General features: G+C 40.1%; 1 protein-coding gene across 1 annotated transcript in view; it reads left to right on the top strand.

Annotated features, from left to right (window-relative positions):
• The window catches only part of VEGFD (vascular endothelial growth factor D), a 29,626-nt gene extending 5,670 nt beyond the window's left edge, over nt 1-23,956 (top strand). Inside the window, exons 2-7 of the mRNA XM_062515131.1 lie at nt 11,543-11,753; nt 15,571-15,761; nt 18,226-18,374; nt 19,668-19,765; nt 22,132-22,327; nt 23,830-23,956. Coding sequence (XP_062371115.1) covers nt 11,543-11,753; nt 15,571-15,761; nt 18,226-18,374; nt 19,668-19,765; nt 22,132-22,327; nt 23,830-23,956 — 972 coding nt within the window. The remainder of the gene's footprint in view (nt 1-11,542; nt 11,754-15,570; nt 15,762-18,225; nt 18,375-19,667; nt 19,766-22,131; nt 22,328-23,829) is intronic.
• The last annotated feature ends 944 nt before the right edge of the window (nt 23,957-24,900 follow it).

Raw genomic sequence — 24,900 nt, 5'->3', positions numbered from 1 at the left:
CACTCTGGTATTTGGGAAAAATAAATAAGGTACAGTTGTAGGTGATAATTCATTTACTATTATTCCCACAAAAACAAACAAACAAACAAACAAAAAAACCCCCTTGTACAATACTTTTTATAGTTATCACACAGTGGGATCTGTGATTCTTTTAGGCCTTTCTCTAAGAGCAAGTAAGTCTAGTTACAAAACTGGCCTTTGCCCTTTCTTGGAGTTGGCTTTGAGACCATATTGCTGAGGGGGAAAAATGACCTGAGCTATGCTGCTGCAGGGAAGTAAATCTGATATGGTAACTTTCCTTCAGAAACACTATTTGTGAGAAATTTCTTATTCCTCTCACTATGGGCAATTCCCTTATCTACTTCTCCACCTGCTTCCTTCCTCCCCAGCACGCTTTGCAAATCATCATACATCTTGCTGGCATTTGAGGAATGAAAAAAAAAATGCTGAGTGTCCCCACTACAGCTGCACAGACCCCCTTTGCCCATGGGAATATCAAGCTGAATATATTTTTTAACATCCTGGTGATATATGGGCTTCTGTACCAATGAACAATTGCACAAGCTATTTTAGCTTTCTTGCATTAAGAAAACTTCATCTTCCTTCCTTTGTGAAGGACAGCTGCGTATTTTTTTTTTTTTTTTTAATATTTTGTGCCCAAATGTGATTTAAGGTGTGGGACCACTCAGCTGGTGGTAGGACGCCATCTAGGGTCCTTCTGCTTCCACAAAGTCGTGCTGAGCACAAACGTGGTGGAGCTGGACTGGAGGGATTTGGCAGTGCCATGTGGGCACCACATGAACGGGCTGGGAAAGGGGCGGCCGCCATCCTCGCTCCCGGGATGTCAGGATGGGTTTGCCAGAGCCATGATTTCATGGGAAGCAGGCTCTGCTGGGTTTGACAATTCACGGTCACCGACTGCAGGGCGGTCACTGTTGAGTGCAGCTGGGGAGGGAATTCTATCTGAGTCACGTCGAATTGCAAAAAGTTGCATCATGTTACTGCGTCGTATGTCGCTTTGCACACAGAGAATGTGCCACAAAGACAGGCAAAACTTTTCACTTTAGTTAGCAGCGTGACTCAAACCATGTTAGGATACTTTTCTGAATTGCTAGGGAAATATTACTCAAGAAAAACTACAATTCCAGGAAAATGTGTGCATGTGATTGGGGTAACATAAGTTCATTCAGTGTTGGCAATGGCTTTGCTTTGTGAGTGACATTTTGAAACCCAGCTGTCCGACTGGCTAGTCATACTTCCAAAACATTTATTAAAGTGTCTTGGGGAAAACCCAAAAACCAAAGAAAGCACTAACTGAAGGACCCTTCATCACAGTAAAAAATATTTTCAAATATTAAAAGAATACATAGTCATCTGATTTCATGCAGGTCTCTGCTACTGAGCCGTTCCAAACTCACTCTCCAAACCCCAGTGATTTCCAAAGAATGGACAAATATCAAGAGAGAGTGACTACAGCCTGGACACGCTCATGTAAACACATTTAATATGTTATTTTTGGTGAGTACACCCTGTCATTGTGCTGGGCCAGCACCTAACCTGGTGTACAGTGAAGTGATAATGTTCTATCTGCTCTCGGTATTGAGCAGCACATCTGCCTCAACACATTGCAGCAATGCAAGACCATATGAACAAGCAATTAGCAGAAGCTTGGTAAATGTACTGTAAGACTCCCAAAGTTATCAGTAGAATTTAGGATATATCAGTGAGTTATAACACTGGACATTTATAACAAATCACCTGTGTTTTTTCACTTACCAAATGAATGTACTTTTTCTGATCACTGTAGCAGGGACCTAAAGGTAAACTCTCAATGTAATTGACTAGGCTTGAACAAGAAGAAAATCCATACCTTAGCAGACCAACTCTTTTCTTTCATCTGCTACTCCATCTTTTCCATTACCGCCAGCAAACTGATGCACAATGGATGTTGTTATCTTCAAAATCACAATTGGAGGATGTTTCCCATGAGAGCCAAAACACCTGGCTGTGGGAAGAAACATCTGTTTAATGAGAATTGTAGCTGATACTCAAAATGTTTGCTGGCTGAAAAAAACCTGCCTCATTTTGGTTTAAAGACCTAACTGGCTAAAAGCATATAGTTCTGAGAGGTATTTTGATAAAATATTATCAGTGTCTGCTTTGGACATGAAAAATTATATGAAATATTCTGGATTCATGCTTCCACAAAACCATGTCCAATTCTGAAGTTTTCAGTTATTTGCTTTCAATAAATAAAAAATAAAAATAAAATAAAACCAAAATAATAAAATAAATAAATAATAAATAATAAATAAAATAATAAAATAAACCAAAAGGTTTATTCAAGAGAGAATACAGCAACCAAAATGTCTCATTCCAAGGATTTTTATAATGTAAGCATGCTACCAAAGTGCAAGAAGTCTGATTTGTTTGCTCTAGTACCACAAAAGATCTATTCTAATTTAAAAGGCCATTCAAAATAAAAAACAGCTGTTCTCCTGAAGCCCCAGAGAAGTTAATCTGATTTACTTGTGAAAACGTATCATCTTCAGCTAAAGTATAAGCTGTTTTGTTTTATCACCACCTTGACCACAAATTTTAGAAAGCAGTTAATTAGGTTTCCTTCAGTGGAAGTTAAACTGGACACCAAGAAGACAGACTCTCAAGAAGGAGTGTGTGGAGGAATCTTTTTATCACATTGAATATGAGGTGGAGCAGTCTAGAGCTGCCTCTTCCTCTGGTTTTGTGTCTCAGTCAGGTGATGTACTGACAAGCTTTCAGCAAAAGAGCCCCTCAAACATCACAAATGTATCAGGGAGAAATGTGACAGTCTCAGGTCAATGTCTCCCTGTCAGCCCTCTGCCACCTCATACACCACCTGGGTAAACTATTAGTTTGAACATTTTTAGTTCCTCCCAAACCCACAAGTAACATATCCATCAGTCCTTTCTGTGCTCTGGCATCTCCACACTGCTATTCCTACAGGGCAGGGCTCCATGCAGTTTCTTTTTCAGCAGCCATGGCACACAGGACTAGAGGATGGAGTGCTGTGATCACACAGTCACCCTTTCCTGAGAGGATGCAGAGCCAAGCCCAGCATTCTCCAGCTTTCAAGGCAGACTGCAGAGAGGTTTAGCACAGACTGTGGGTGAGGGAAGTAAAATTTTCCTGTGCCTGCTCTTCAGTCCTTGAGCTTCTTCAGGGAAGAAGTTCCATCCCTTTGCATATTTTGCTATATACTCAGACAACATTGCTGTATGCTTTCAATACAGCTCTCTCACTGGAAAAAAACACCCTTTTTAAAAAGTGACAGCTGGAAATTTGTCTCACAGGGTCTAAACTTGTCCCCACTATAAACAGAATGCCCCTTCAGGTTATTAATGCTGTGACTGTGATGATCAAATAAATGTTCAGGCTGGACAAGGCAGTGAACTGAGTGAGACAAAACATTTTTAGAAGAGATTTGAATATTTGTTTACAACATTTTGAAGGTGGAGTGAAGTACTGCATGTGCCTGAAACTTCATCCATGCTTCTGAGGTGACAAAGACTGTAATAGCCACTTTAAAATCTCATGACAAGCCCATCATGTTTCAGAGAACAATTTTAGTAGGAAGTCAAAATATCTAATTGTTTTGTTTCCCTGTGGCCATGTTCACTGAAACTAAAAATAGCTTATTTGTGCACTAATAATGTACAATGATGCTTCCAGAACAAATATAGTCAGGGATACAACATCATATATCAGAAGTTCATAGCTGACAGAGAATCAAAATTATGATTTTTCTGGAGCTGTTGAAAAGTAAATGCTATTTCTCTCCTCAGAAATGAAATACAATGTAATGATAAAATTTCTGCATGCTAATATATGTCAGACATGTGGCAGAGTTAGATGCCTCATGATAGATATTTATGGGGTGATGCAGTTGCTTGTTGATAGGGAAGTAAGTCACTCCTCCAAGCCTCATGTTTTCAAGTTGCAGAAGACTCTTTCACTATTTTATTACCTGTTATGCAACACCCCAAGGATACAAGATACTGTATTACAGACAATATTTTTTATTATAAAATTTGGCAATGGTTGAGCCCCTGCTACCTCAAAATCATAGCCTGTCACCCTGAACAAATCTGTGTTTCCTTGATAATCCCTTTGAATGAATGCCTTCCTCTCTTTTCTGGTATCTTTTGCTTTGGCTATAGACACCAGGTTAGGTATCATCTCCTCATTTGGTGTTTGTACCCGACTCCAAACTCATAGGGGACACAATAATGCTAAAAATACTACTGATGATGAAAACCCTCAAAAGAGTTCTTCTTACTGCAAAACCTCCACACAAGCTTGTTATCCTTACCAGGAAAATGCAGTTCTTTGTGTTGGCATCATAATGGCAGGAGCTGCTTCATTTTCCTGCCACGAGAGAACCAAACTTTTCCACAGGAACTCCCTTGCAGTTCCTTGGCCACATCAGCTCAAAGTCTGTGTGCAGTGAGCCACAGCATGGCTGAGCAACTCCACCATGGCTTTGAGGCAGGGAATGGAGTGCTTTCCTCTGCCAGTGCTGGTCTTAAGCCAGTCCCAGGTCCTTCTGACCCTGGTGCAGTTGCAATTCCTGGATGGTTATATTTGTGTACCTCATAAATTGCTTGTGCTTACGATTAGGAGAGGTTATTTAATCTCATTTGACTGCTCTTAGCTGAGTGGGATTCAGGTCCCCTCCCTACAGCTAAGCTTGTAATCTCTCAATTCATCCTTCAGCATCAGTAGAGAGGAAGAGGCATTTTGGAGGTGCAGTTAATTAAACAGGCTTTAGAATAGGGTGAATGTTCACCCAGTGGCCCTATTTTTTCTCCATTATCTATGAGAGGACTCTCAGATAAATAGTTCATATCCATTCAGGTGAATAGAATCATAGAATCAGACTAGGAAGAGAATCATGGAAGAGAAAAGGAGGCTGTTTTCAGGTGTAGCATACATAGAAGCAAAATTCCTCGGTATTTTCTTGTGGTGATGAATCATCTACCTAGTATTTAAACTGGTTTGAATCTGGTTTTGAGATAAGCCTTCAGGCAGCACTGGAACAGGGGGAATTCACCTTCTGGTTGCATCAAGTCTTTGTCTTCTACCTAACTTCTCTTGAACTGAATGTAGTTATAGCTGTGTAAAGCACACAATGCTGGCATAAAGGTTCAAAATGTCCTTGTGTGTTGTCCATGTGAACCTTTGTGTTCAGGTGCCCTCATTTTGAGACAAAACTTCTACCCCCCAGACTGGTTAATTTTGAAAGCTTTAGTCTGACCTTATCTTAAGCCTGCAGCCAAATTTGTGATACAATGGCATTAAGAGAATCACCACTGTGCTATGCAGCTACAATCTGCTTTCCCTGGCAAGATAAATCTGTTACCTTCTTTCCATTGCTTAGCTGCTGAGAGGATGGATGATTAAACAGTGCAAGGTTATCAAGAGGTCCCTTAATCATTTGTCCTGGCCCCAGACACAGTGGTAATGTTGAAAATTTCCATTGGTATTTATGCAGCACTTGCCATGATAGTGTCTGTGACCCTAATTCAGAAAAACATTCCTTATCAGAAGAATTCTTACATGTGTTTAGCTTTAAGCATAGGTTTATGTCCTACTGTAGAGAAAGACTGTGAGGCTGGGGCTTAAGGAAAGTAATTATATGTATATTTCCTGGGTCTGTAAGCATGCTTGAGTACAGAGTGAAATGCAGGCAGATTGAGCAAAATATAGATTTCAATCAATTTTTTTTTGCCTTCTCACACAAAATATTATTACTCTGCATCGATGCAGATCATTCGTGCATCTGTTTTCTTAAATACAACCTCACATGTTTTTATGGTATAGGTCCTCAAATAAATTTAGGACCTTAGCAGGCCTTTTTTTTTAACTGTTGTACTCCACATCTTTGTTGTTCAAAATGCCTCCAGGAAGTCTTGAAACACAACATTAAAAAAAGAAAAGAGCAGCACATGCCAAGAAAGAAAAAAAGGAGCTCTGTAAAGTTGAGGTCTGCTGGCTTTCTTAGACATAATTTTGATATTTTTTTTTTTTTTCCTAAGCAGGAAACCTAGGAGTTTGTCAAGGATGGAGAAAAGGTACAAACTGCAGAGCTCCAGCCCCTGATAGGATATGGTCAATACTAATACTCAAGAAAGAGCCTACTTAGAACAGTGCAGGCTGTCTGTGGGACTGTGCATCTGCATGACACGATGCATAAGCTAAACATTGGACTAACATAAGTCAGTGGGGAAATGAACTCAGTTATTATTAAATGAACTCAGTGATTTTAGTCAGTGTCCAAGGTGGGAAAGGCCACTGAATGTATCACTGCTTTTTCTCTTGTTCCTTTCCAATGCTGACTACTTTTAGGGTTTTTCTGGCATCTAAGATTACTAGGAAGATAGATAGCCCATTATCATTTCTTTTGGAAAGAGGAGAGTTGTAATTATCCAAATATCACAATGCTAACTTGCGTTATCATTTCCTGATGATTGTTCATAGCCAAAATAGAGGAAAACAGATACTCCTCTTTGAATTGAAGAATAATTTTGAAACATATGAGAGGTCAGTGTTTCGAAAAACATGCAACTTCAGTTAATTAAGAATCTGGTTTTTATCTCAGGATATGGGATCCATTTTTAGATAAGGTACTTAGAAAAATGACATTAAGAGTAGCAGCAAGCTGAGGAGATAAGAATGAACTACTTAAACCTGCTACTTTGGTATCTGTTATCGATAAATTCTACTCCAACATTTCTCACAGGGATTAAATAGCATTATGTCTTTGGTGGACTATGGGGTGTACATTGATGGGTACTGAAAATTTAGGACATTTGATCTTTGCAGTGATATGGCTCCACAAGTAATTTTTTTCATTTTGGGAGCATGCAAATGACATTGCCATCGCCCTTTCCCAATGGCTCCTTGTCTAATTTGTTTTCCTCTCAAGTCTTAACACATATTTTAAGCCTTCTGGGGCCAGAGTTCATGATTTTGCTCCCTACATGTACCAGGCCAAGTGCAGTGAAGTTCTGCTCCATGTCTTGGTTGTAACCACTACAACCAACAACTTCCACTAGTGGTGACAGCTCACCTCAGCTGACTACTAAATGCTGTGTCAATGTAAAGGAAATTTGGATGAGGGCATGGAAGGGAAAAAAAAAAAAAATCAATGCTCCTCTGGACCAGGAGGCTGAGCAGCTCAGCCTGAGATAGGCTTCACTAGACTCCCACCTAGCAAAATATGGAGAAAGAAGTGAAAATAAACAACATACAAGCACAGTGGGATCCAAGCAGTTCAAGATGTTGAGAACAAAGTGCAGGATGTGAGGTGAACCTTGAAGGAAGGAACGTAGTTATCAGAGAAAGACTGCAAAAAGGAGGTAGGGCTATCTGAGAAGTGGGAAACAGCATGTGCAGATTGCTACAGTCAGGGGAAGCAGACAGTCATTTGTTCTGTTCCTCTTTTGCTTTTTGTGAGGAGCTGGATCTCCCAGAAATGTCAGTGGAATGTCAGTCTGACATCTATCTATCCTTTCTCTGCTCTGTGGCTGAGTGAAGATCTCCCCTCCTGTTCAAATGCTAGTTTTAACTGCTTTCCACTTGCTATCAAGGTGAGAGGGCATAAAGTCCTAAATCACATGACAGGAAAGTCTGGGACTCTGTTGAATTTAACACCCTCCTCCAGTTTCACATTTTGAAAGATTTCTTCACATTTTTCTCCAAAGCTGCACTCTTCTAAGTAGGTTTTTCAGTCAGCCAGAGTATGCCTATATCTAAACAGAGCTTATGAAAGTAGTCTCCAGACCTGTGTGGTGCCCTATGGCATTTCATCCATGGTGTTATCTGAGACCGGAAGAGGTTCTGTGTTTTTATTTGGTGCTATCCTTTTCAAAATAGTATGAGCAGAAATGAATGTTTTGGAAAGATTTCATGACAGTGCTCTATTTGGTGCAGCTGTGCTGTAGGAAGAAGATTGCCAGCAGAAGCAGTTCAGGCTGTAGGGCTTTGTCCTGCTGATGGAGCTGATGCACCTTCTACACTTTTTTAAGCTTTTAAGTTATGAATGCTCTTAAGTTTTGGGCATCCACCTCTATGGTCAAAGTGTATTATGGTGAGGATTTCCTTCTGTTTGCCTAACTGTCTGCTGTGTGCTCTAGCAAGCATTTAGAACAATGTTTTAGATAAGAACATTGTAGTAGTCTCAAACAAATCAAAAGAAATGTATAAGGGGCTTTTCACTGTTCCTGTTTTGACACTTAGCAAGACTGGAACAAAATTCAATTCTCCTCTTCAGATGTTTTATACCCCAGATAGCTGTGTTGAGATATGTCTGACCAAAGATGTACCATACTGATACCTCTTGTGATCTGGTGAGCCTGGTCTTGTCACCCAGCAAAAAGATTTTTAGTGTGATTTCAAATGAATCATGCTCTAAAAGGGTCTATATTTCTCTGTCTTTGCTACAGAAGGAGCTCAGGGCAACCAGCTCAAAAACAAAATAGTTGTTCACACTGTAAAATGCTGTAACTACTTGAGATTCAGACCTCCCTTAAACAACACCAGTGCCTTCAGCTCACCATCTTGCCTAGTGTCAGCAATGCTCAGAGGAAATGACCGTACTTCATCTCACTGCTGGTTTGGGAAGGGGCACCAGGAAGTTCTCTACTGAATAGAGAATCCTGTGAAGAAGTTAAAAAGTCAGCTGTGAAACCTGTTCCATCTAGAAAGAAGTCAAGTATAAGAAGCAGGAGTACAATTATTCTTGTGTTATTATGGTAGGCAACAGGCAATCCCACCAAGCTGCAGAGCTTGGATAGGTGTTAGGAAACATAATGAGAGAAGGGGCAACAGATTCCCTTTGGGGTTGAATGGCTTAGGCAATGTTGAGCAGAGTCAGATCTGACAGAGAAGTGCTAACTCCGTGTGAGTTTTGGATGATCATGGCTAGGTGAATTAAGATACATTTCTGATGAAGATTCTACAATGAGCACTGCTCCTTCCATTTCCTTTGACCATACCCTCCAATTCCCAAAATATGAAAAGCAGTAAGAGAAGAAACAACCTGAATACATAGGCAGGTTTTGTTGGTACCACTATTAAGGATCAACATCAGAAATGTTTTATTTTTTAATTGCCAGAATTCAAATCCTATTGGAGATGCATTTTTGGTATAGAAATGGCCTCTACCAATGACCCCTCTACACAATAGTACTTGTGACAGCATAAAGTTTGTTAATTTCAGTGTATTGTGTCCACATTATGGAATTTGTATACCTTTAAAAATTAAAAGGTCCTTAAAACAGTAAAAATTCTTGCTTAGATAAAATCTGTGATCTTTGCTTACCATGATGAGACATTGCTACTATTTCTCTACTCTTTCATCTTCGGTTTAAACCTAATTTTGCTCATATAATATTTAGGGCTTGGTTTAGTGGTGAACACAGTGGTGGTGTTGGGTTGATGGTTGGACTTGATGATCTTAGAAGTCTTTTCCAACCTTAACAATTCTATGATTCTATGACTAATAAAACTTCATTATATAGGAGTAAGGAAACTGAGAAGTTAGTCAACCCAAACTGCTGACTCTTACAAGAAGTGCAGGGATGTATCTTCTGAGTTCCAGAATGCTATCTTCTCATTTTACAGGTTCTCTGTAAATTCAGTCCAGTTTAAAAATCTTGGATGCTGATTCAGTTAGAAGGTATTTTGTACCGCAAAGAGACAGAATAAAAGTCAGTGATTAATAGAACTCAGTTTTGATATCTTTGGTCCCATTACCATGCCAGTGCTAGTCCTACACTTGCATGTTTTGCAAGACCAAGGACACAGTTTTTGAATGGGAGTGAACACATGCTGTGGTCCTTTGAACAAACGAGTCTTGACACATTGACCTCAAGTTGAATTTCAGCTTTCCTGGATCAGCAAAATTCTGGGTGTCTTGTTTGTAAAACTGTCTAGAAATTCAGCTAATGGTGCTAAGTATTCACATTCCTTCTGAGCTACTTGTCCATAAGTATTGAGATGGAGTTTCCAGTTTTTACCATATATGAAATGCATGAGAAATCATTCACCTATGAAGCAGCCCTTTCTGTAATGAAATATGGCAACTTGCTAGAGCACAATACAATGTTCTGTATGGGCATAAAAGGAGAGCAAACAGCTTTTTTCTGAGTTAACTACTTAAGGAATTTTTAGTGGAAGGTAATACGCAAAAATTAACTTGACCCATGTGTACAGCCTAACATCTGTATTGTTGCAAAATAAATGCCACAGATGTCTTTATAACAAGTAACAGATGCACTCAGTGCTTGGATTTCAGACCTCATCTAAAAATCTTCCTGTTATAGGTGGCCTTTTCCCTCACCCCTTCCCCAGCCCTATACAGAGCACTCACCTGCTACTGGCTCATACTGCTGTCTGCCACACACCTCATCGACAGCCTCTTGCACTACAGCTTTGCTGTAAAGAGCTGGAATTTTATTTATGACAGCTGGCACTGCAGCCCTTTGTTTGCAAGTCAAAAAATACAGTTCACTGTATGACCAGAGAGAACAGCTGAGAGAGCACCAGCCCAGTGCAACACAGACATTTACAAAGATAACCTCTTACTTGTGTTGGAGACAATGTTTTCAGCAGATCTGGTGAGTCAGTGGAAATAAATATTCAGTGCCTTGATAAAGGCACAAACACAGATGTCAGAAAGCAGCAGCCAAAGAAAGCAGTATTGTCATGGGATGCTATGCAATATTAAGTATTAATCAGCTATTTTTAAAGTGAATATTAGCTTCAAACTCATGGTACAGGTCTTTGTAGAGCGTTTTCTCCAATGGAAGCAGAGTGCTCATAAACATTACACAGGTGGAAAATGCAATGACTGCTAATGCTGCTGCCCAGCCACAGCTTTGAGGCTGGACATGGGCATGACCCAAGTGTAGTCACAGTAGGAGATGGCAGATGCATCCTGCCCTTTGCAGCATGTTGAATGATGTGCTTGCCTGCCATATGGACGGGCCCTCGTACTTAGTGCAGCTTCCAGCTGTACCAGCAGACCCTGCAGTGGTGTCTCTTGGCTGGATCCAGATTCTGGCACCCAATGTGCCTTGTTGCAGAGGCACATGGGCTAGGCTCACCAGCTGGGCTGAGTCAGGTTATCTGCAGGGTGACCTGGGATTCACTCTGGCATGACTGGCCAGCTCAGGCACAGCAGTGATGTGATCAATGTCTACCAGGTTCCCTGGAGACTAGGGACACAGTAAAGTCTGGATTTGTCAAACAGTTCTGAGGGCTATGATGAAGAGGGTGAAGAAGTGTCTCCCCTTCCCAATCAATGTGGGCACAAATCCTGAAGATAATTCTGGTGCTGGGAACTCTCAAAGCCTGGGACATCTCTGTGTGCTGCTGTTTTCCCAGGTACACTCAGATGTCCTCAGCAATGTGCTGCCTTTTGGTGCAAGTGCTCCATGTGCTGCACTGAGGACAGGCTGTAAAGTACTGGCTTTCTGACTTCCCCCTTTCCTTCCAGAGGACTTCTCTGTCAGCATTGGAGCGGTCAGAACAGCAGATTCGGAGAGCATCCAGCCTGGAAGAGCTGCTTCACATCACTCACTCTGAGGACTGGAAGCTGTGGAAGTGCAGGCTAAAACTCAAGAGCCTGGCCAACTTAGACTCCCGCTCTGCTTCACATCGCTCTACCAGATTTGCTGCTGCTTTCTATGATATTGACACACTGAAAGGTAGGTGCAGGTTTGTGGCCAAGTCTGATCTCAGCTTCAAGACCCCTCCCGGATTCTTGTGCAGTAAACTGTGAAGCAAGGGATTTCCTAGAATAGAACCATACTGGAAACAACAGGGCATTACTGGAAAATGACTTTGTATGAAAAAGTGTCAGACAACAGCCTGAGTACACCTCCCTGTTTTGTGGCCAAATCAGGCTTATTTTCTCTGCGTACTCTCCAAAGGGAAGATGCACTGCTCAGGGATGCATCAGTACACAAAAGAAAGAGAAGTCAACGTACAAAAACCATGTCAGAATGACTGGCTGAGGGGCTGGACAGCAGCATTGTGGTATGTCTCAGAACTTGCTTGCAGGAAGAAATGAACAACTTTTACTGCAGGCATAGAAATCCCTTTTTTATTAGGTGTGCTCTGATACAAGGCACTGCAGCAGCAGCAGTGTCTGTGTGGGAATTGAGAGAAAGAAGGTGTTGTCCTAATCTTGATCTGTTTAAGGAAGTTTCTCCAGAGCAAAGTAGACCTTGAGGCAACCCACCAGCAACTAAAAGTGGAGAACACAACCTACTCCCTCCTCTGGAACAAGTATGAATATTGTTCCTTGTAGCTGTGATGCTCAAGAGGCATTACATATTCATGGATGTAAAACAAAGGATCAGTTACTCTATTTTGTTCCAGCAAATGGACATCCTACAGCAAAGCTAAACTACAGCCTAATGAAGGACAGACTGAGATAATGTCTTTGTTGTCTTTATCCTGATGTGATATTATCATACCACATTCCTTTTGGGAAATCAGATATTGCTGATCCTGTTCCAATACCACTTTTACAACAACCCCAGCCACATTCACACACCATTACTCAGCTAAATTATGTCTGAGCAAAGGCCTTAAATTGCTTCTCTGAGCCACAACACAGAAATGTGTATATAAGTGCCTGTCTGAAGAGGGTTTTCATATAACAGGCATGGGTTTACACTTTCCACAGAATTTTTGAACAGAAAAAAAGTTAAAACAAATTTGCACATGAAGAACAATTAAGATATCTTTTAATAGTGATAAATATTTTTCCTAACATAACCTTATAATTCTACTCAGAAGCATTTAAAATCTATAGATTTATTAGGAGTACCCAGAGTCAAGTGCTGTAATCCTCTACTCATTGTTGCTCATAGAGTGAATACCAACATCTTTGCAAAACTAAAACATCCCTTTTGTCAGAACAGCATGAAAAAAGGTGACATTATTGCATGTTACTGAGGCAGGGAACACTGGGTATTTTTCAGTGGCAGAATAATGTAACTCAATATTTATAACGTAAATAATGTTCAGATAATTTGGTCACTAGGTCATTTAGTGTGCTGTGAGTAATTTGAGATGGTCACAGGGCTGGAGCACGCCTCCTATGAAGTCCAGCCAAGAGAGTTGGGACTGTTCAGCCTGGAAAAGAGGATGCACCATGGAGACCTAATTGCAGCCTTCCAGTACCTAAGAGGGAGCTGCATGAGAGTTGGAGAGGGACTTTTCCCAAGGGTGTGTAGTGAAGCTAAAAGAGGGTAAGTTCAGATTAGATATTAGGAAGACACTGGAACAGGTTTCCCAGAGAAGCTGTGGATGACCCATCCCTGGAAGTGCTCAAGGCCTGCCTGGATGGAATAGCAAGCATCCTGGTCTAGAGGAAGGTGTTCCTGCCCACAGCAGTGGGGTTGGAATCAGGTGATCTTTAAGATCCCTTCTAAACTAAATTGTTCTGTGGTTCTATTTTACTATGGTCATATAGATACAGTTGTCTGCTGGGAACAGCTATTAGATTGTTTCCTATTTTCCCTTTGAAAGTCTAACTTGAGACCAAGAGATGTCAACTTTCTTATTAAAAGTCAAGGTGCTGAAATTCAAGGTAAAAAAAGCCCATCGGGCCATCTTCTCCATTCTTTCCTTCAAAATGGAATTATCTCAGGACGGAAAGTTCTTTTGTTTCACTATATTCATATGTTCAAGGTAATAAAGCTCCTTTTAAAAAACCACAAGCCCATAAACATGTATTTCTTTCCCACACCCTTTTCAGTCATTAAACAGTGACCTTTCTGCCAAGGGAATCTGTTTTGTTTTAATAAAATGTTTTGATGAGAAGGCTGGGTCAAGACTTACTATTGTTTCATTAGAGTATCTTCCACAGTACTCCAAACTCCACTGGAGAAAATTCAGGACTTTGTTCCTCCTTTCTAAAGCTTTTACAGTGAATTAAGTGAAAGTTTGTGTCATTTCAACTAACCACAGTCTTCCCTGAGCTGCTCAGACACTAAGCATTCTCAAACTGGAGATTGTATCACAGATAAATTTCTCAGAAACTGCTCTGTGCTTGGTCACAGAAATGACCAGGGTGACCATGGGGCTTCTGATCAAGATGTGACACCCACTTCCTTGGCAGCCAGTTCCTGTAACAGCCCTTCTGCTAAAGAAGTGCTTAATAAAGTGAGGATGTGTGTAGCTGGAAAGGTCATCGCTGCTTATGCTCATTGAAGTGACATACAAAGTGATTACATGTGCATACCTTAATGATTTTGGCAAACACTTTATATTCTATTTTAATGGTAGGATTAGATTGGTGTTTTGATAGAACTAACATTACTCTAGAAAATAGTATCATTTTTAATGATTATTCTTCTCTTAATTTATGCCTTTTCTTCACAATTCAAACATCAAAAATAAGGTTTTTTGGTACAGCATGTAGGTTAAATTATTCCAGAATTTATTTTTTCTCAGAACTTCACTGTAAGGCACTGTAGGCACTGTTTTTACAGTAGTAGGGAGATGTACTGCACTGGAAGAGAGAGCATTTTTCTAATAGTATAAGAATTGCTTTTCATCTTTCATAAGCCTGATGTAGGGGATAAAGAGGAAAAATGTTTTTCATCATTTAAAAAAGAACTTAAAGCATAAGCATTGATAACTCATGAGCAATTCCATAACTTGAACCAAGTAAGCAAAAAGCAAAAAAAGAAGAGCCACCTATTGACAAAACTCAAGACTGTATTATGTTATTACGTAAATGTCACAGTTTTCTATGTCTGGTTCAGGCAGTTAATGCATTATTCCTCCTCACAGTCAGAATTTGACAAATCAGTCAAGCCTAGTCTACTATTCTACAGCAATTCAGAATTTGAAAGATGCCATGGTGTTTTGAATAGATGACTCAGGCTTGAATTCATATTCCTGTTATTCAGCCTTGAACCCCCTGGTGGTACTGAGGTGTGAGACTGTTTGTCTTGGATTTCATTGGGCATTTTGGAAATGGTGCTCTCTGGATGACATCCACCAGGAGTACTCATACCCTCTGACCAGAATCTGGTAATCATTAATGAGCTTTTGCACTAAGGCCAGGCTCTGCTGAGTCCGTGGTGGGGAACACTCAGAGAGAGGATAGAATGACAATAAGGAAGGCTACCCTGGAGCAAAGGGGAACAGGGTGTGGGGCAGCTTTGTCAGATAGACACTGTGGAGCTGGGGACACTCAGCTAAGGGAAATCAATGCAGCTCTACCTGATCTGCTGGAATGAACAGATTTTTTTCATTTGCATTGAAAACTAAAAGGCAGATAAATACAACAACCACTCTGCCAGAGCAGCTGTGTATGCTACTGGGATAATTTTGCACTCAGACTCCCTCTGGTCATTAGATTGATACAAATACGTGCGAATTGATCCAAGTAAGTGCAAATGGCCTGCCAGCACTTCATTTTTATTTATATAATGTTTCTGCTTCACTAATCAAAAGGTTTAACTTTGCCATGATTGTTCATAAAAATGGTGTTTTCTCCAGTCATAGATGAAGAATGGCAAAAAACTCAGTGTGTGCCAAGGGAAACCTGTGTGGAAGTTGCCAAAGAGCTGGGTACAACAACCAACAAATTTTTCAAGCCTCCCTGTGTGAACGTGTTCAGATGTGGAGGCTGCTGCAATGAGGAGAGTCTCAGCTGCATGAATACAAGTACAACTTATGTGTCAAAAACGGTAAATGAGGCTGTTCATCTGTTTTCTTTTTACTCTGGCTCACCAAAAAGAGAGGGGAAGGAGGATGTTTGGTTTCTGAGATCCTGTTATGAAAGATCTGTCTGGACTATCATAACAAATAAAAGAATTAGTTTTTTCCATGTGGAGCGAATACAGGAGTGTGCAATAGCATTTTACATTCATGTTGCGTTATTAAAAATTGTTTATATATGTGCAGAGATGGAAAATCAGGCCCTGAGAAAGTGACTGCAGGCTCATGATCATCAGAAGTTAGACCATTCTTTAATATATCGTTACTTGGACTGGGAACCCCTTGAGAGCATTGTGTCCTAGGAATTCTCTGTATACAAGGTTTAACCCCAGGAAATTTTGATGTGTTGGGCCACTGCATTTCAACATTATCGTCCATGCCAAGAAAGCAGGTTAATAATTTTGGATGTGCAATCTTGCAAGCCAAAAAAGGAGACAGAGTAATCAGTCGAGATCAGATACTCTTAATTAGCATGCCTCAGGATCTGAATGTCCCAAATCACACACCTCTTTGGGAAAGAAAGGCATAAACGAGTAGCCAATTACTAAATAGGTGCCACAGGCGATACCCAAGTTTTAATGACCAGTCCCAAAAACTGAGCATAGAGTAGCCAGACAGCTTCTTTCTCTAGACTCCCACTAGAGGTTATGCACAGAGATACCTTGCTCCAGTGAGTGACTGAGCAGAGCTCCAAGTTTAGTATCTCAAATCCACTCTGTGGATGAAACCATCCATTTTTCATCAGCAATCTGGTCTAGTGGGTGGCACTAGTTACCCCCCTGCCCATGGGAAGGGGTAAGGGGTTGGAACTGATCTTTAAGGTCCCTTTGAACCAAGTCTTTCTATGATTCTATGATTCTATGATTCTATGATTCTATGATTCTATGATTCATACCCACAAATGAAGTGTAGGAGACTGGTCCTCTTTGATGAACCTTCATCTTGTGCATTCCTATTTCACTTGGTGTAATAAATAAAATTCTACTTCTGGAAAAGGCTTTTCTTTAAATCATAATAAAGATCAAGGGCAGTTGTTTCAAAAAGAAAATTGAAGCCCTTATGGGGAACAGGTCCAATTCACTTCTGTATTTATTTTGTGTTTGTTGGAATGTAATTCCACTGTGTCTGGTTGTGCTGGAATATAGCTGGAGTAAAATAAATCAGGGCCTGTCCTTTTTACGTCAATGCTCATTAATTGCTTTCATTCCACACCAGAAGGAGAAAGCTGTTATGAGCTGTTGGCCACACACAAAAGATATCTGATCAGCTCAGGGAGCTAGGTCAGGCTAAGAAGTATTTATTTATGTATGTGTTTTTTGAGCAGCAGTTCATAAGTTTGTTGAAAAACTGCAGTTTTGCAGAGTGTAACATTCCTTTAGCATCCTTCAAAATAAGCATTCCCTCAAAAATCCCCAGCTAAGTTTCATTTCTGGATATACCACCAGCAGTCCAGATTTATTCATCTAGTGGAATTATTTCCATATTCCCATTTAAGTGAGAGGATTGTATCCCTTTGTATAAAATATCAATTGGAGGATATTGATGCCACCTAAAGTTAGACACTACAACACATAAGTTTTAATGCTTCAGCAGTCTGCTTAGGAATACTCAGTCCCTGCAGGTGGATGCAGCTTTAAGCCAAGACATGTTGGCACACCAAGACATGCCCAGTGCTTTGGTTTCCATGGCAAGAAAACTGGTTGAGGGGCAGAGGGAGTGTGGATTACTTCAAGAGCTCCTACATGCAGCTGCTCAAGGAACCACAAGCTCCACAGGCTTATCCAGAGATCACTCTTAACAACTGAGTTGCACTGAAAGCAGGCTGCTTTGTTCCTAAAGCTCCTGCTATAATCAACAGAGAGACATTTCCAACATGATTCCCTGCAGAAACCCAGCTGAAGAAGAATGAACTTTCCTCTACTTATTCCTGTTTCTTCCCTCTCTGAGAAGGATGTGGGGTTTAAGTTAGGTCCCTGAAGATGCAGACTGTGATTATACCCAAGGACAAGTTAAGCAGCTCTCTGCAAGTGGTAGAGACTCAGTTGATGGTACAACCAAGAACAAAGTTCTCAACACCTACCTCTTTCTCATTTGGCCCTAGCATCCAAAACAGATTTTTGTGTTTGCTTGCAAATAATTTTGAGTAGTTTTAGATGTTTAATAGCTGTAATACAGCACTAGGACGCCCGTTTTGGCAAGTTCCCACTTTGGTGGGCATTGCTTACTCTTCAAAAGCCTCAGTGCACTTCAGCTCATTTATATTTATGGTAACCATCTCTAGATAAGCGCAAAGGTGGGAAAAATGGTGGGAAAGAATATGAGATTGTTATTTAAAATTGTAAGTATTAATTACTATTTAATTAGTAACTATTAATAATTAATTATTAACTGAAGATTGGAAACAGAAAAATAAGTGTTATTTTCCCCATCTAGCTCTTTGAGATCTCGGTTCCCTTGACAAGTGTTCCTGAGCCTGTGCCCATCAAGATTGCCAATCACACGGCCTGTAAATGTACATCAAATACCCAGCGCCACCAGTACACCATCATACGAAGATCTGTCCAGTACCCAGAAGAAGATGGGTAAGTTCCCCTCATTTGCAAACTTCTACACACGTTGAAATTGTTTTATCCTGATTTGCATGTTATAATGGTCCACTCTCTTTCTGTTATCCCAACAATTTTTCTGAATAACTTTTCCGAATGACACTCAGGGTTAGAAAGTTCACCCACACCATGTGAATTTTAAGTGAGTGGTTATCAGAATCCAACAAACTGTAGGTCAGATCTGCAGCATCTGGGGTCACTAAGATATTTAGGTTCTTGAGCAGGCACTCAGAGTGCTCATACTGGCACTATGCTCCACTGCAGCTATTTTTTTGAGAATGTGTACACAGATGTTTTCAGCCTGACACAGCAACTCTGATTGTGCATCATTTAGCCAGGGCACACTGAGTTCTGTGCTCAGGCTAAAGCCCCCTGTCATACTTAATGGCATGTTGGGTCAGAAATCGATGGGAATCTTGGCTTTCCACTTTTTGATCCAGGCTTGGTTTGCATCTATCGGGCTCATGGATGGGAGAAAAGTGACCTCACATCTCACTCCAAAATATGGCATAAAATATCAGTACTCCTGGTGAGAAAAGGCTACATAAATTTAACAAAGACTCTAGAAACTCAAATAGCTTGAGTGATTCACTGGAAGTCAGCTCGAAATTCTCTGTCAAGCCCTGCATTCAGCTTGTCCCCATCACTGCCCTTCAGTTGGACATCGGGGTGGGAGAGGTGTCACTTCAGCAAAGCCACTCCAGCCCTCCCTCATCCTGCTGGCCACTCTGAATCCTCTTTCTTGACAAATACAGAAGAACCTCCATCTTTTTTCAGTTTGTGAGTTGCCCTCCCAGAGCAAAGGGCCTGAAAGTCAATCTGTCCTTCTGACACTGACTTTGTCCCCTGTGCATTCATGAGCACAGGCAAATTAAACTGGAACTGAACCTTCTGGCAGCAAGGCAAAATTGAGTAAAGTTACACAACATGAATACTGCAGCACAAAGACCACCCTGCCTGGGGTAAAGCTGTTTCGTGGAAAAGTGGAGCTGCAAAACCGTAGCTTTTTCCTAAGGCTGTAATCTGAAATAGGTGCTGAACTTGCATCCTGTGTAACTGGGAGCCAGAGAGCTCTTCCCTATCTGCAGAACCACCCAGACACCATTCTCTGTTAACAGCAGTAAAGCACACAGCTGCCAGGCCTTCACGTGCTGCAGGTGCTGCAGGTGGCAGACCCAGCACACCAGCACCTCATTTTGCCAAGTGGATAGTTTGATGCCCCTAATTATTTTTTTTTTTAATTCCTATCTCAATTTATTTTTCTTCTAGATGTCCCTTTACCAACAAATTTTGCCATAATGGATGGATCTGGGATAGTGACAAATGTGAATGTGTTATAGACACACAGCACTCCAACAGACGAGAAGGTAAAATGGGAGACAGAGACACTTTTGAATACTATCTCCAAGATCTTTATCTCTCATTCTGGTCTTCTTCTCACTTTCTCTTTTTTTTTCATTAGAGAGTTAAAGTTTTTATTCCACATCCCTAGACAGACTTGGATTATGGTGTGGAAACTCACCTGAAAATACACATATGTTCTTCCCCCATCTCATGTTTTTTGTTTGGATGCTTTACTCTCTCTATATTAGCAACCTGAGTATTTATATGATTTTGTGAAGTAGACACTCTGTACAAATTTTTATTTCACATGCGCCTTATATTGTATGATGGACAATAGGGAAAATTCTTAACTGTAGAAAAAAAGTGTCCTAGAATACATTGCATGGGACAGGTATTAATTTTATTATTTTTTTTTATTTTTAGTTCTCAAGAAAAGAATTCATAAGGAATAAGATAAACAAAACGGGCCCTGCTTGTTATCTGTACTCAGTGCAAAAATTATACAACCTTTCAAAATATTTGATTACTTCTAATGATAATCTTATGTTATTTATGAATCTTTCAAACTGATATACTCAGGAGTATGTATGTATACTTCTTCAGGTCTGTGGAAGGAAATGGAAGAGGATAAAATTTGTAAAAGAATAGTAACTGCCTTTCTTCCTCTACTTCTCCTGTAAAATTTTAATTTGTCAAAGAAATTTGCAGGAAATATTCTGGGTGGTAATTGTGTAATTACTAGCAATAAATATTAAGAGAAATTAAATTTTCTCCAAATCCTGTCTAAGGTTTTAAAAAATTGTTTTTATCAGGAAATTGTATTGGTCAAAATAACACAATCATAGGACTAGAGGAAAGAGAGAGAAGGAAACCTTGCCTTTGTGCTTCAACCTACATGCAGCAAGAGAAAGAAACAACCGTTCAAGACAACAATAAATCAATCTGGCGAGTAATTCCTAGACTAGCAAACTAAAATAAAGCTACATAACCTCATAAACTGGTCTACTGATTAAAATCTCCTGTTAATAAGCAAGACATAGTTTGCAGAGTGGTTTCTGTTGGATCTTTTCTTACTCTGGATAAGATCCTCTGACCATCAGGTGAGGCAGTCAGATATAAGTTAGACTTTTCAGTCCAGAAAGGATTAGTACTCTGTGTTTCAGACTGAGTCCAAAGGACTGAGAATAGCCAGAGCCCCCTTAACTCAGAGTCTTTTGTAAAGTCATCTTGGAGCATTAAAATCTGTGGCTTGTTGAATTATGGCCTTTATTGACATAGACTCAGTGCTTCCTCAGAAAAAGTATCATTCTCTGAAGTACATTGTGTTTGGCAAGTGGCTGGGACAAAATAGCTTAAAGTCTGTCTTTGAGGTTGAAACAAAGTGAGATCGAAACACTCTACACCACTTCACACATGCCAAGCTTTATCACCCCAAGGAAAGGGTTTGTCTTCCAAGAATTTTGGGCAGACTCCCTCCTCCCTTTCAATAGGCCTTCGGTTTTATTCTGTAGAGATACCGGTTTTTCAAGCACTGAGTAAATAATAATGAAAATTTATTTCAAGAAATGTGCAAGCCTTTTCTGACCACTGAGATCAGGGATCAGATGGCAGAGGTGCAGGTTACATTTCACATTCCATAGGTTATATCCAAGAGCTAATTCTGAAGATACAGGAAATTACCCTCCCAATGACACCTTATATGCCACGACCTTTAGACCTTTAACCGGAGATGTGCTGCTTGCATTTTAATAAAGCTTTCACAAATGTGTTCCCTTCTTGCTAGGATTAGCTCCATATTGTACTCCAGATGTGCATTTTCAGGGAAGATATTAGCAAGTTCCCTTGGCTGTTTTGGCTTTTTCTCTGAAATGAAGTATTTTCTTTCATCTTTGACAAATATGAATGTGCTCCTTGTTGAAGAGCTAGGCCAGCTTGCCCCCTAGCAGACACAGCATTACTCCTTAAAAATTCCTGCAGTGACTGTGTAGTGAAGTACACGTGTGGTGGGTGTGGTAGTTTGCATGGATGTGCCTTTTTGTCATGGATATAGACTAAATCCTTTTTGAGATGATCTTTTTAAAACTTGCTATGCGGTAAGTATTTGTACATTCCAAAACACAACACTAAGCTCTTGCAGTATACATCCCCCAAAAGTTTTTGGGCTAAGTTCAACCCACAAGAAATAGCAGTATTAGAATAAAGTGAAATAATCAGCTCAGTACTCTCTAGTCCTTTTCTGCATGGGAGGTTGCAACAGAAATTGTGAAGTCTAGACTCTATCAGAAAGTACATGTGTGAGTCCTAATGAATAGAGAACATAAAGAGTCTCTTCAAAAGCAGGATTTCGTCATGTAAAGCTAACTGCTAAAAGATGTATGTGCTATTGCAGGACTCCCTCCTCTTGCTGAGCTGGCTATGTGTGGGCAACATATGGAATTTGATGAAGAAAATTGTGAATGCATCTGTAGACAAAAGTGTCCCACAGATTTCTTTCAAAGTAAAGAGAACTGCAGCTGCTATTTGTGTAGGGAGAGCCAGGAGAGCTGTGCTCTAAAACACAAGATATTTCATGCTGAAACCTGCAGGTAAGTGATCCCTGCCATTCAGTGTCTATACTGCAAGAGCTGAATTAGAGGTGCAAGTGCTTAATTGGCTGGGAGGTCCACTTGGGATAAAATGCCTTGCTGAAGTTAGGGAGATAATAATAATAACAATAATAATAATAGTAATAATAATAATAATAATAATAATAATGATAGATATTATATTTACAATACTTACCCTATAAAAGGAATCTAAGGTTTACTTGTACTTTTAAAAAATTTGGACAAGGCCGCTAATCAACTATCAATACTTACTACCCTTTTTGTTTTGCTGATCTTTAGAGAATGATGATTAAAACTGTACTACAATTGATATTAGGTTTTGCAATGAGATACTGAATCTTGCAGGTAGGCAGAACCCATCCTGTGAGAGCTGTTCTCTGCACTGGCTGAAGGCAATCTCATGGATGGTTAGGGACAAAGGCTCCTTAAATTTCCACACAGAGCACACAACACATTCCTTATCCAGTTGGTCCTCAGTGCAAGTAAATTTCTAAACCTAATGCAATTTTGTATACATATAAATCTACTCAACCAGCTCTGACTCCACTGAGAAGCAGGAAAATTATTCTGGGGCTACTTTACTCCACGAATTTCCATAATCTGTTTATATTATTAGCTTTGAGGTTTCTGCGTCAAATCACAGATAGAAAATGCCCTCTTAGAACTCCTTTTTTTAATGGATTAGTTATTTTTTCAATTTTTTCAGACAGCTTTGGTCCCATGTAGAAACCCAGGAGCATGCAGTACCTTAGTCTCAAAGTCTGTATAAGGATAGCCAGCATCCAGTTTCCCTGGGTACCTTGGCAGAGCTGTAGATCACTGAGTGGTCACCAACAGGGTCCACTCTCAGTGGCTTCATAGGTTCATTCACAGGGAAGATGCTGTGGAAGACTTAACATTTGCATCTTCGGGTTCAGCTTTGAAAACAAGGACAAACACAAAAGAGTTGGCAAGTATAAAAATACCTAAAACAATCAGCAGAGCTAAAAATGAGCATGCAAGAATTGGTTATTTATATGTTTCATACAGGTGGAAGGAGAGCAATGTAATAATTTGTTTACATGAACGTGGCTTCTACAAATTCCTGTAATCTAGACACAGGACCTTAATGCCAGACTTCCATGTGCAGTATTTCTGGAGAAGCAAAGCTGAATGATGAAGTGAGATAAGCTACTTTGCAGAGTCCAGGGGCAGCACTGTCCAGTGCTGACCCTCAGGATTTCACTGGTCTCAAGAAAGGAAAGCTTCACTTAAGTTGTGAATCTGGACAAATGGACCACTGCAAGGCATGTTGCTGTAGACAAAAATTGTGAGGCAGCAAATTCTTGTCTCCCTGTGTTGTAGGATGTCAACACTTTCCCAAACAGTGTGTAGGGAGCATTGCAGTGTTCAGTGATAAGAAAGTTGAGGAACATGACAGTGAAGAATTTTCATATTAAAATGCTTTTCTCTTTTGCGTTTTTTTCTTCTTTATCAAACAGTTGTGAAGACAGATGTCCATCCCAACCCAGAACATGCCCAACTGCCAAACCAGTGTGTTCCAGGCATTGTCGCTGTCCAAAGGAGAAGAGAGGTTCTCATGGGTCCCAAAGCAGAGAAACTCCTTGACTGAGCTTCCCCTATTCATTGAAAATCCACTGCTTTGCAAAGTAGCTGTCACTGACTTAAAACAATAGTAAACAGGAACATCTTCCCCATTAATAGCAGAAGAATTAATCCAGTCTGCATTTATTTATTAGAGTAATCACTAACTGCAAGTGAATCCTTTGGGACATTAGTAATTGCTCTCCAAGAGGTATCAACAGCTGATGATTTTCTGGCTGCATGGAAGAAAGATTGGAAAGTACCAGTTCAATGTTACATTATGGAAGATGAAACTGTGTATTGGAAATAGAGTCACAGTCTCCAGCCAGTCATTCAGAAATTGAGACGTGATAATCTTAGCCTCTGAATCCTTAGCTAATGCAGCTCCTGGGTAAAACTTTCTTCAGAAATTCAGTGTACAGGATTTGGCTTCTAATAGGTTCAGCACTGAGTTATTTGATCTACTGTCCAGCTTTGATTATCATTTTGTGTTTATTGTACAACTACTGTCAGATGTGCCATATTTAAATGTATATAAGAAAAATAAATACATCAGTTATTCGAGCGGATTTGATTTTTCTCTATTATTTTAAAACTGCCCAACAAAAAGAAAATAAGAAAAAATCCCAAAGCCATTTCAAGTACAGTTTTCCTACATTTGTTCCACAGGGACTGGCTTCTGCCCAAACCCAAGTTGAAAGAAGGTCACTTGGCCCAACAGTTTCAGTAAAAAAGAAGCATTTTCTCCCATCTCTGCCTGACAGCATGTGTGATTTATTTATTTGTTGCTGGTGTAGTGTGTTAATCTTCCTGAGGGGATAACACCACACTAGTACTAACTCTTCAGTGATTTTTTGGAAAAGCACTGTTCGCTAGAAGATGGTTTTCCTTTTAGCCTACCACACAATGAAAATATCTCCTTTGCACTGAAATTCCTCTCTCCAGTGTGAGGCCTGAGTAATAGTGCT

This window comes from Cinclus cinclus, chromosome 2 (assembly GCF_963662255.1).
Source record: "Cinclus cinclus chromosome 2, bCinCin1.1, whole genome shotgun sequence".
Taxonomy (NCBI): domain Eukaryota; kingdom Metazoa; phylum Chordata; class Aves; order Passeriformes; family Cinclidae; genus Cinclus; species Cinclus cinclus.
Note: the sequence above shows the minus strand (reverse complement) of the source record. Positions and strands in the feature narration are given on the sequence as shown.